The 12,660-nt window shown below is 37.6% G+C and overlaps 1 protein-coding gene across 2 annotated transcripts in view; it reads right to left on the bottom strand.

Annotated features, from left to right (window-relative positions):
• LOC150089470 (cilia- and flagella-associated protein 100-like) overlaps nt 1–12,660 on the bottom strand; it is a 310,734-nt gene that overhangs the window by 248,464 nt on the left and 49,610 nt on the right. For both annotated transcript variants that reach the window (XM_090368613.1, XM_090368614.1), the window contains exon 3: nt 8,536–8,728. In XM_090368613.1, the coding sequence (XP_090224739.1) occupies nt 8,536–8,728 (193 nt within the window). The remainder of the gene's footprint in view (nt 1–8,535; nt 8,729–12,660) is intronic.

Genomic DNA, 12,660 nt, shown 5'->3' on the forward strand with positions numbered 1-12,660 from the left:
GAAGAGAATAGTTGGTGTGGCAAAGGAAAGGTAAAAAAGAAAAGAACTAACAATTACTGTAAGTTATTTAGAGGAGCTTTCACATTTAAGGACATCTTTATTCTTTCACATCTTTATTCTTATGTATAAATTTGACTACAATTCTGACTCTGAAAGTCTTTATGCAAAAATAGTAGTATTCATCTAGCCCTCTCCTCCTTGACTAGCTCCTCATGTGTGAATAGATGCAAAATACTCATTTAAATAGGCAGCTATCTGAGAATGATCATCTACAGTAAAACCATTGATATCAAGTGGACCAATCTGATTCATCCCCTTCCTTTTAGAGTTTATATAAGTAAAGAAGTCTTTGCTGTTTTTCTTTGCATCCATTGCCAGAGATTTCTCGTAATCTGTCTTTGCTTGCCTAACTCCCCTCTGTGAGTTCATTACAGACTAGCCTATAAATACCATGGGCTTCTGTGTTGCCAGATAATTTATATGCATACCATGTATTTTTCTTCTCTGCCACAAGTCCCATTGCTTCATCTGACATCCATTTGGGCCTAAACCTAGAACAGTATTTCTTAATTGGAACAAAATGTCTAGTAGCTTGAAAGATTACTTCCTTGAATGCTTCCCATTTAGAATTTGCTGTTGGTAACATCATCAGTTGGTCCCACTATAGAACTTAAAAAATCTCTGAGGCCGCTGGAGTCACCTTTATGAAAGCAAAAACTCTTCCCTTTACCCCTGATGGTAGTTACATCTTTAAGTAAATCCCACATCAGTTACACGTTGATCACTACCTCCCAGTGGTGTTTTTATCTGTTAATTCTTGATGCATGAATAATCACTGCTGATAATCAGATCAAGAGTGTTACTCCCACTAGTTGCCTCTCTAACATGCTGCTGTAAAAAACAATCATCCAATAAATCCACAAAAGCCTTGCTAGTGTGCAAGTGACCAACCACAAGTTCCAGTCAATATCTGGGAAGTTAAAATACCCCATTATAAGACACGCTGATTTACTGGCCCACTCTTTCTCTGTATAATTGTTCTTTGTACTCATCAGAGTCATCGGGCCTATAACAAACTCCTACCTTCACCTTTGCTTTTCCAATGCTAATGTCACACCAAACTGACTCAACATTGCACAGTTGATCTATGTCAAATGGATGCACTTCCCTAGATTTTATGTGTTTCTTAACTAACAGCACAACCCCTCCTCCCTTTCTATCCTTTCTGTACACATCATTGTTCTCCCCAAATTTCAATTCGGCATTCCTTATATCTGTGTGATACTACATCTCTGATATCTCAACAGTATCTGCCTTTGAGGTCTTGACAAGCACTTCAAATTCATCGAATTTATTCACTATACTCCTAGCATTGGTGTACATGCAAGTATACATGCACCTGTTCTTATTCTTAGTTATTCTAACACAGCCAATGTATTTACTTGTTTCATGACTCCCAGCAGTTCCTGAAATCCCCAGCAACTTGCTTTCTAGGCTACTGCTCATTCCAACAGAAGCAGTGCAAGAATTATTTCCACCTCTGCCTGTGGCTATTGTTAATCTATTAGTCTTTGAATCCCCCCCCCCAAGCTAGCAGTTTTCCAACCAACCTAACATTGCCCCGATAGCATCAGCAAATATTCTTGCACCCGTTCTATTTAAGTGTATTCCATTCCTGTAGAAGCAATCTCTCCTGTTAACAAGCACAGGCCTCTTAGTTATTCTAACACAGCCAATGTATTTACTTGTTTCATGACTCCCAGCAGTTCCTGAAATCCCCAGCAACTTGCTTTCTAGGCTGCTGCTCATTCCAACAGAAGCAGTGCAAGAATTATTTCCACCTCTGCCTGTGGCTATTGTTAATCTATTAGTCTTTGAATCCCCCCCCAAGCTAGCAGTTTTCCAACCAACCTAACATTGCCCCGATAGCATCAGCAAATATTCTTGCACCCGTTCTATTTAAGTGTATTCCATTCCTGTAGAAGCAATCTCTCCTGTTAACAAGCACAGGCCACACTGAAAAAATTCTACCCCATGGGCCTTGCTCAATCTCTCCAGCGCCGAAGCGAATGACAAGGCTCTCATCATATACTCCCTCCTATCTTATCTGGGCAGGATTGCAGACACTTTCAAATTTAACCCTAACTCGCAACTTTTATTCAAAATTGACCTGTACTTGTTAAGTAAATCCACAGATCTCCTACACTTAATGTCACTGGTGTCAGCATGTACAACGATATCACCTTTTGTGCCCTTAAAAGATATTTGCTCTACTGCCCCTGGCAGACACTGGTCCTATTCCACCTATCCTTTTTTGAACAATATATTTCCCATTTCCCTGACAATTGAGTCACCGACAATAACTATCTCCTGTGGGACCAGCGCATTCGGCCCTGAAGATTTCTGCTGTGTTGCCTGGTGCACAAGAGTGACCTTTGTCATTGAGTTGGGCAGCTGAGAGCTTGATGCCCCCCCCCCGCCCATTTTAATTCCTTCAAGGGCATCTACCCGACTCTTCAAACTCTCATCAGAACGCTGAGTTGGCACCTAAAATCTTCACATTATGCGCCTAGCACATACAAAGACATACTCCATGGCTAGATCATGTCCTGTTCGAGAAAGTTCCGCAAACATGTCACATTTTGCACATTTTTTTAAACTGTAACGCATTGGAGAATTTCCCCCTTCAGTTCTCCCCTGAAACACAGCACTTTTGCTACTTTGTGTACGTTGCTTTATCATGGCTCATATATATCATGACTCTGAAGTTGTCCATTATTAACCATATGTGGGCAAGACACAATAGCCTAGCTACCATAAAGTAAAAATAAATAAATAAATAAAAACTGAATTAAAAGTATCTGTTAAAATTAAGTGAGTATGAACTCTGGTATTCCTCTAGTATGGGCTTCATTGATTACTTTTAAATTGAAGTAAATCATAAAATATTCTTCAGAGCTTTATTTGTGCAAAAAATATGCACCATGCATCAATGTTTGTGTTAATTTTCCATTCTTTTCATTTCAGTTCCAAACTATAGCACTTTGAAGCTCTGAGGCTGGAATGCAAAGTAGTCAGAAAACTTTTTTTTGGACAAAAACTTGTATTACTAAAGGTATTACTGTATTTCCCACCATATAAGACACATCCATAATATAGCAAAGATTATTTTTAAAAAATATATAACATTTTTGAGGAACTGATTTATTTTATTGCACATACCACATTACTTCTAATTCTTTTTAAACAGAAATGTTTTATTATACATGGGCTTCATTGATTACTTTTAAATTGAAGTAAACCATAAAATATTCTTCAGAGCTTTATTTGTGCAAAAAATATGCACCATGCATCAATGTTTGTGTTAATTTTCCATTCTTTTCATTTCAGTTCCAAACTATAGCACTTTGAAGCTCTGAGGCTGGAATGCAAAGTAGTCAGAAAACTTTTTTTTGGACAAAAACTTGTATTACTAAAGGTATTACTGTATTTCCCACCATATAAGACACATCCATAATATAGCAAAGATTATTTTTAAAAAATATATAACATTTTTGAGGAACTGATTTATTTTATTGCACATACCACATTACTTCTAATTCTTTTTAAACAGAAATGTTTTATTATACATGGGCTTCATTGATTACTTTTAAATTGAAGTAAACCATAAAATATTCTTCAGAGCTTTATTTGTGCAAAAAATATGCACCATGCATCAATGTTTGTGTTAATTTTCCATTCTTTTCATTTCAGTTCCAAACTATAGCACTTTGAAGCTCTGAGGCTGGAATGCAAAGTAGTCTACCACTGACAGTGGTAGAGAATGAAAGGGACTTGGGGGTGGTTGTGCAGGCAGATATGAAGTTCTCTGAGCAGTGCAGACGGGCTGCAAGAGCAGCTCATGGAGTATTGTCAATGATATACAGGAATTTTTCCAGCAGGGATAAGGAGGTGATTATTCCATTGTATAAGGCAATGGTCAGGCCACACCTAGAGTACTGTATACAGGTCTGGAGGCCTCATTTCAAGAAGGATGTAGAGCTGCTGGAACGAGTACAGAGAAGGGCAACAAGATTAGTGAATGGAACAAAGGGGTGCTCTTACGAAGAAAGGCTTAAGTTTTGCAAATTACAGTGTCTGGAGACTAGGCACCAGCGAGGTGATCTGATAGAGGTGTATAAAGCCTTGAATGGTTTGAGCATGCTCAATGCTGATGGGATTCTTCCTCTTGCTCAGAATAATCACCTGAGAGGGCATAAATTCAAATTGAGGAAAGACAGATGCAGGATAGACGTGCGGAAATTTGCCTTTAGCCAGCGGGTGGTTGGTTGGTGGAACAGACTTCTATCCCTTGTGGTGGAGGTTGATAGCCTAAATAAGTTTAAGGCTCAGCTGGACAGGTATTTTGAACGAACAGAGGGGTGAAGTGGAAGTGAGTTTTTTTTTTTTTTTTTTTGGCTGATGCTGCATAAGCTTGCTTTCTTGCATCAAATGCCTCTACTAATGCTAATGCTAAAAAAGCTGGCCACATATGGCTATTTTTATAATACCACACATACTAAGGTGAACCCAAAATATTTTAATTATTTCAAAATTCATATACAAAAATATTATTCTAATTTATCTTTAAAGAACAATACGAAAATGTGGCAATAAAAGAAAAAGCAACTGTTTATTAATCTTCAAAACCCAGATCTCCACAATTGCTGTCATCCTTATGATGATGACATCACATTCCTCATCGTCACTGCTGCTGCCTAATAGTGAACTGGCATTTTCACCAAACAGAATATCATCTTCTGTGCCATCCAATGTGTTATACTGATGCCACACTTCTTAAATGACTTCACAACTCTCTCAGTCTTGTCTGCATCCCAGGAATTTTTTATCTATTGGAACACCTGAGAAATTGGTGGTTTCTCCATATGGCCAGTAGGCATTACATTGTATTATGGTGCCTTCATCCACTTAACCCATTCTCCTTTCATGAAAGCTTGTTAATAGAAACATCCAGTGGTTGTAGCTGGCCAGTAAGACCATCTGGAATTACCACCAAGTTGTGATTTTAACTTTTTCGCCCTCCTCTTTGTGGCCTCTGTTTTACATGCACAACATTAGCCCCATACCAGTAAGGCTGATTTCTTGGGAAGGCCACCAGCACAACACTTTTTCCAGCCATTGTTCGACTACACCTTTGTCCTTAGGATGAACATGGATAAAAATACCTGGTGGAATTTTTTCCTTTGCCAGAGTTTTTCTCTTAAATACAAGGAGAGGTGGAAGTCTCGTTCCATCAGCACGGCAAGCCAAAGAGACCAATAGTGTATCTTTTCATGCCTTTGTGGTTACTGATTTTGTAACTTTAAACATGCATACTTCTATTTGAGGGTACATCAAATATTAAAGGCACTTCATCTGTATTAACAATCTGGCCAAACTAACAGTTTGTATGGTTCCTAGCATTAATTATAAATCTATGAAATTCCAGGATTTGGTTTTCATATCGTTCTGGCATTTTCTGAGCTACCCTTGTTCGTGTCCTCATAAATCATTTCACTTCATAAATAGTAATAGAGGCATGTGATTCAACAAAGCAAGCATATGAGCTTATGTAGCATCAGCCATAAGCTGATGCTATATAAATAAATAATTCACACAACCATTCCCTCTAAAAGATTGTCCAGTTACTGCTTGAATTTATTTAAGCTATCAACTTACACAATGACAGATGGAAGTTGATTCCAGAAAATAACCACCCGCTGGTTAAAGGCAAATTTCGGAACATCTATTCTACAACTGTCTTTCCTCAATTTGAATTTATGTAATCTGAGCAAGTGGAAGAATCCCATCAGAATTCAGCGTGCTCAACCCATTCAACATCTTATACACCTTAATCAGATCACCTCGCAGGTGCCTAATCTCCAGCCGCAGCAATTTGCAGAACTTAAGCTTCTCTTGGTAAAAGGATCCCTTCATTTCCCCCTCACCAATCTTGTTGCCCTTCTCTGTACATACTCAAGCAAATCTACATCCTTCCTAAAATAAGCCCTCCAGACCTGTACGCAGTACTCAAGGCATAGCTGACCATTGCCTTATACAAAGGAATAATCAATTCCTTTTCTCTGATAGCCAAATTCCTGTATATCATTGACAAAACCCCATGACCTGCTCTTGCAGCCTGTCTGCACCGCTCAGAAAACTTCATATCTGACTGCACAATTACTCTCAGATCTTTTTCATTTTCTACCACCCTAAGTGTAATACCACACAGTTGATATGTTCCTCTGGGGTTACTGTTACAGTTAATGTTAAATTTGTCAATGTTAAACTTCAGTTGCCACTTCTCAGCCCATCTACCCAAATTTTCTAGATCCTGTTGCAGAAGCATACTGCCATTACTGTCGTTAGAAACCCTGCCAACCTTTGTATCATCTTCAAACTTCGACACTAAGCCTGATATGCCTTCATCCATATCATTGATAAATATACAAAACAACAGTGGGCCCAACACCGAACCCTGTGGGACTCCACTAATAACATTAGTCCACGAACAGCAGCATCCATTGATTACCACCCTCTGTCTTCTCCCACTCAACCATCCTTTTATCCATTGTAGAAACTTACCCTTAATACCATTCTGCTCCAATTTGTACAGTAGTCTTCCATGCACAGCAGTGTCAAAAGCTTTCTTGAAATCCAAGTATATGATATCAAAATTATTTTTTGCATCCAGTTCCTTTGTAACCACATCATAATATCCTATGAAATTTGTCAGACAAGACTTTCCTTTAACAAACCCATGCTGTGTCTGAATTATTGCTGGTCATGTCTCGATGATCCTGCAATGCATCTTTAACCAGTGACTCCATTATTTTAGCCTGAACAGAAGTTAAACTAAATGGTCTGTAATTATTCGTGTCACCATTCCATCCCCCTTTGTGAATTGGGGATACATTTGCACATCTCCAGTCCGTGGGGACTTCCCCCGAGTCCAAGGTTGCTCTCATAATTATAGCTAAGAGTTTGCTTAGTTCCTTTGCCGCTTCCTTTAATATAACTGGATAGATTCCATCCACCCCAGGTGCCTTTCTTATGTTTAACTTCAACAATTTCTCCTCCACTTTTCTCTCCATTTTTACAAAATCATTTAGTTCCCTGTTAGAGTTTGGCAAACTTCTCCCTGTTAGAGTTTGGCAAACTTCTCCCTGTTAGAGTTTAGTAAACTGCTTTCCCCCCTTCCTTACAAATTCCTCATGTGTGAACATAGAAGCAAAATACTCATTCAGTTTGTTTGTTTGTTTGTTATCTGAGCTGGATCATCAATATGTCTATAAATCTATAACACGAACTTGCTGTGCCACCAAAATCATCAAGTCCCTTGCTGCTGCCATGCTTTTGCTCAAAAAAGATTGTTTTCCTTGACACAGACATACCACAGTTCCTCTGCTCTATTATCCAGCCATTCAGTTCTTTCTCAAGTCCTACCCACTGGTTGCTCATAATGTCTTTTTGCAGCTCTGTTTCCATGTTTTTTTTTTGCATAACTGATGACTTGTAATATGTAGCTAGTTGTGTAAGAAAGCCCCTTCTTTGTAGATGACATCATAATAGGATACTGGTAATCTTAAATTTATGGTTAAAGTTGAAAGTGTGCATATGCATAGTAGCTATGTCTACAACATGAAAACATTCATTACAGCTATACCATAAAAAATATTCATTACAGTACCTTAACAGATCCAGCAAGTTTTTTTCCCAAAGGTCAAATTTACTAGTAATTTATTTGGATGTGTTTTTAACATTTTAGCAAGAGTTTCATAAAATTACTGATATATTGGTAAAAACTCTAAAATAATAGTCAAAACAAAACATAACATGCTTGTTTATGATAACATATTATAAGATGCAATGTGATTTTTTTGAGATAGATTTCTGGAAAAAAGTGCATTTTATACATTGAGAAAGATGGTACTTGTTCCTATTATTATCCAATAATAGGATACTATTTTTCAATAATTACAGTCAGAATAAAGAATAAAATTTTATCCAGCATTTTAAATGAGTTTTCTTTTCCTCACCACATTCTATGTCATGTCAGTGAGTATAACTATTTTTGATGCACTTGCCAGAAAGTTAATATCGTCTATCACTAAACTGCCTTTATAAAATTGTTTAAGTTGCAGTCTCTCCTTTTTCAAGTCTCAATAAATGATTACAATAATAAAAAATTGCTGAATTTGAGAATGATCATCTGAAACTTGTGCAGACACAAAACACAACTTTCTATTTCAGTTGGCTTCAGAATATTCGTATGCCTGCAATCACACCTATGAGGAGTTTTTTGGCTTGATTCACTCTCAGAATGATCTAAATCAGGTTTTTAACTTGGCAATGAGGAAAAAAACTTCTCATTCGTGTGAGAAGTTTTTTTTCCTCAACTTTTTTTTAGACTTTTTTACACAGAAATTTAATTAAAATTATGCTGAACCTAGAGGGAAACACAAAAAATGAACTTTACCAATTTACATAACTTACCCTCCTTTGTAGCATCAACAATGAAATCTGGATCAACATATCCTGGTGTTCTGTCTTCCGTTTCAAATTGAATTCTTGCTTCTTCTGCCTTGCTCATTTCTCTTACCTGCCGCACACTCGTGGGGTATGCATGAAGCTTTGCAGCCTGAGTCATTTTCATGTGAACAGGAAATCTTGTTTTCTCCTCGTGTTCCTATACGCAGCAAAAGGCTATTGTTACAAATATGACCTATAACAAGAAGTCTACTGTAACTGTGTCATTTAATGTACAATGATTTAATAACATTAAATACAGTAAATTCCCTTACAGTGAACTTCTCAATAGAGCAAGAATTATTTCTTGAATTGAAATTTTGTTCTACTGTATACTGTGAAAATTATCTCAAATGAATCATTATTTGCACATATAAATTAGTGCTTTTCTAATGAATATGAGTATATTAGGAATTTACATTTTATTTTTATAAATATTGACTTTAAAAATAAATAATAAACAAAATGACAAAACAAGCAACTACAGACTTGTGAGTTTGACTACTGTGCCAGGGAAGATTACGGAGTCCTTAGTGAATGATACAATAGAAGATAATCTGGAAAGGTATGGAAATTATAAGGAAATCGGAAAATGGTTTTGCTAAGGGCAAATCATGACTGCTAATCTAATTAGCTACCACATAGTAATGAAATCACTTCCCATCCCCTTCCAATTTACTATGTTAACTTTATGGAAAAATGTTTCATTTTAACAAATATCATTGTAATGAAAATATCAGTTTATTGCAAAAAAATTTCACGTCACTGTGAAAAAAATAATAATTATAACAAAATTTGTAAAAAAAAAAGAAAATCCGTAAACAATAAGAAGCACATTTTTTGATATTTAGCATCTCGTGATGCTTCAATGATTTATTAACAAAGCAATTAATTATTCATTTGAGATTGGTGGTTTTTAATCGTTCTACCTTCCAGAAATCTTACTTGAGTAATTTTGGAAGTGGCAAGGATTGTTTTTAGGTCTTTAATGGAAGAAATTTAAGCATTTAAGCACAAATAGAATTAATAAAACATTTATTTAGCATTAGCATTAGAAGAGGCATATGATGTAAGAAAGCAAACTTATACAGCATCAGCCAAAAAAAAAAAAAAAAAAAAAAAAAACCCCTTCCCATTTCATTTCACCCATCCATTCATTCTAATTGTTTGTCTAGTTCTGCCCTCAATTTATTTATTTAAGCTATCAACTTCCACAATGATAGATGGAGGTTTGTTCCAGCAATCAACTACCACTAGCTAAAGACAAATTTCCACACATCTATTCAAACAACAGCCTTTCCTCAATTTTGGTTTATGCTCATTCAGGTTTTAAATCTGAGCAATAGGAAGAATCTTATCAGCATTCAGCCTGCTCAATCCATTCAAGGCCTTACACACCTCAATCAGATCACCTCGCAGATACCTAGTCTCCAGACACTGCAATTTGCAGAACTTAAAGCTTTCTTCATAAGAGCACCCCTTTGTTCCCCTCACCAGTCTTGCTGCCCTTCTTTGTACTCGTTCTAGCAACTCTACATCCTTCCTAGAATGAGGCTTTCAGACCTGTATGCAGTACTCACGGTGTGGCCTGACCATTGCCTTATACAAGGGAATAATCACCTTCTTATCCCTGCTAGAAAAATTCCTATATATCATGACAAAACCCCCATCTGGCCAAAACCTACTCTGACAGCCTGTCTGCACTGCTCAGAAAACTTCATATCTGACTGCAAAATTACCCCCAGGTCTCGTTCATTCTCCACTATCCTGAGGGTAACACACCTAGTTGGTATGTTACTCTGGGGTTAATGCTACCCATATGAAGTACAATGTTAAACCTCAGTTGCCACTTCTCAGCCCATCTGCCCAACTTTTCAAGGTCCTGTTGAAGCAGCATATGTCATTACCATTATTAACAACCCTGCCAACCTTGGTATCATCTGCAAACTTTGACATTAAGCTTGATATACCTTCATCAATCATCATTGATAAATATACAAAACAACAATGGGCCCAACACTGAACCCTGGGGGACACCACTAACGACATTAGTCCACGAAGATTGTTGTTATTTGGTTTTTAGGAGCATTAGCAACTAAGGCCATATTGCTCTGGGGATATGCAATGGTCATTCCCTGACCTTTCTGCATCCTTCGTATTTGGTGGTCACAGGCTTGAACCCCAATCTAATCAAGAAGCATGTGCTACACACTGCTGCTCCTGCCCACCTGACTACGGAGGTGCCAGTCGACGAAGAGCTGTGTTCATTGATTACCGCTCTCTGTCTTCTCCCACTTAACCATCCTTTTATCCATTGTAGCAACTTGCTCTTAATGCCATACTGCTCCATTTCATGTTCCATGCACAACAGTATCAAAAGCTTTCCTGAAATCCAAGTATATGATATCTTTTTTTTTTTTTTTTTTTGTTAGTTGGTGCATTGGCTTCTGTGGCTATAATGCACCTTCCAAAGTTTTTGCATTTTACTCTGATCCAAGCCAGAGGCGGGATTCGAACACGCGACCTTTGGGTTGCCAGGTAGGCACTTTACCCACTGGCTAGCCCGGTTAGCATATATGATATCAAAATTATTTTTTGTATCAAGCTCCTTTGTGACCACGTCATAGTATCCAATCAAATTGGTCAGACAAGACTTCCCTTAACCAACCCATGCTGTGTCTGAATTATTACTGCAATCTTGTCTAGATGATCCTGCAATACTTCTTTAAACATTGATGCCATTATTTTCCCTTGAACTCAAGCCAAACTAACAGGTTTGTAATTATTTGTATCCCCCTTTGTGAATTGGGGATAAATTTGCACATCTCCAATCCATGGAGACTTCACCTGAGTCGTTGTTGTTTAGTTTTTTAGGAGCATTAGCAACTAAGGCCATATTGCTCCGGGGATATGCGGTGGTTGTTCCCTGACCTTTCCACATCCTCCGTATTTGGTGGTCACGGGCTCAAACCCCACTCTATTCAAGAAGCGTGTGCTACGCACTGCTGCTCCTGCCCACCTGGCTACAGAGGTGCCTTCACCTAAGTCCAAGGATGCTCTCTTATAATTATAGCTAAGGGTTTGCTTACTTCCTTTGCTGCCACCTTTAATATAACTGGATAGATCTCATCCACCTCAGGTGCCTTTTTCGCGTTTTACTTCAACAATTTCTGCTCCACTTTGCTCTCAGTTATTATAAAATCATTTAACTCCCTGTTAGAGTTTGATAAACATCTGCCCCTCTCCTCCTCCTTTATAACTCTTCATGTGTGAATTTAGATGCAAAATACTGATTTAGTTTGGCAGATATCTGAGAATGATCATTTACAGTCAAACCATTGATATCAAGTGGGCCAATATGATTCATCCCCTTCCTTTTATAGTTTATATAAGTAAAGAAATCTTTGCAGTTTTTCTTTACATCTTTGCCAAAGCTTTCTCATAATCTGCCTTCGCTTGCCTAACCTCCTCTCTGACTTGATTATAGACTACCTTATATCTACCATAGGCTTCTGTGTCACCTGATAATTTATATGCATCCCATGCATATTTCTTCTTTGCCATGAGTCTCATTAGTTCAGCTGACATCCATTTGGGACAAAACCTAGAACAGTATTTCTTAGTTGGAACAAAAAGCCTAGTAGCTACCAAGATTACTTCCTTGAATGCTTCCCATTTAGAATTTGCTGTTGGTGACATTATCAGTTGGTCCCACTGTATGGAATTTAAAAAATATTTGAGACCACTGTAGCTACCTTTACAAAAGCAAAAGCCCTTCCCTTTACCCCTCATGGTAGTTACATCTTTAAGTAAATCCCACATCAGTACAATTTGATCACCTAAGTCCAAGACTACCTTATATCTACCTTATATCTGTCACCTAGTGGTTCCTTTATTTGTAAATTTTTAATGCATGCATAATCACTACTGATAATCAGATCAAGGGTGTTACTCCCGCTGGTTGCTTCTCTAACATGCTGCTGTAGAAAACAATCATCCAATAAATCCACAAAAGCCTTGCTGGTAAGTACCAGTCAATATCTGGGAAGTTAAAATTCCACATTATAAGACACTTTGATTTACTTGGCCCAC

This window comes from Mastigoproctus giganteus, chromosome 2, assembly GCF_048544385.1.
Source record: "Mastigoproctus giganteus isolate SK-2022 chromosome 2, ASM4854438v1, whole genome shotgun sequence".
Classification (NCBI taxonomy): Eukaryota; Metazoa; Arthropoda; class Arachnida; order Uropygi; family Thelyphonidae; genus Mastigoproctus; species Mastigoproctus giganteus.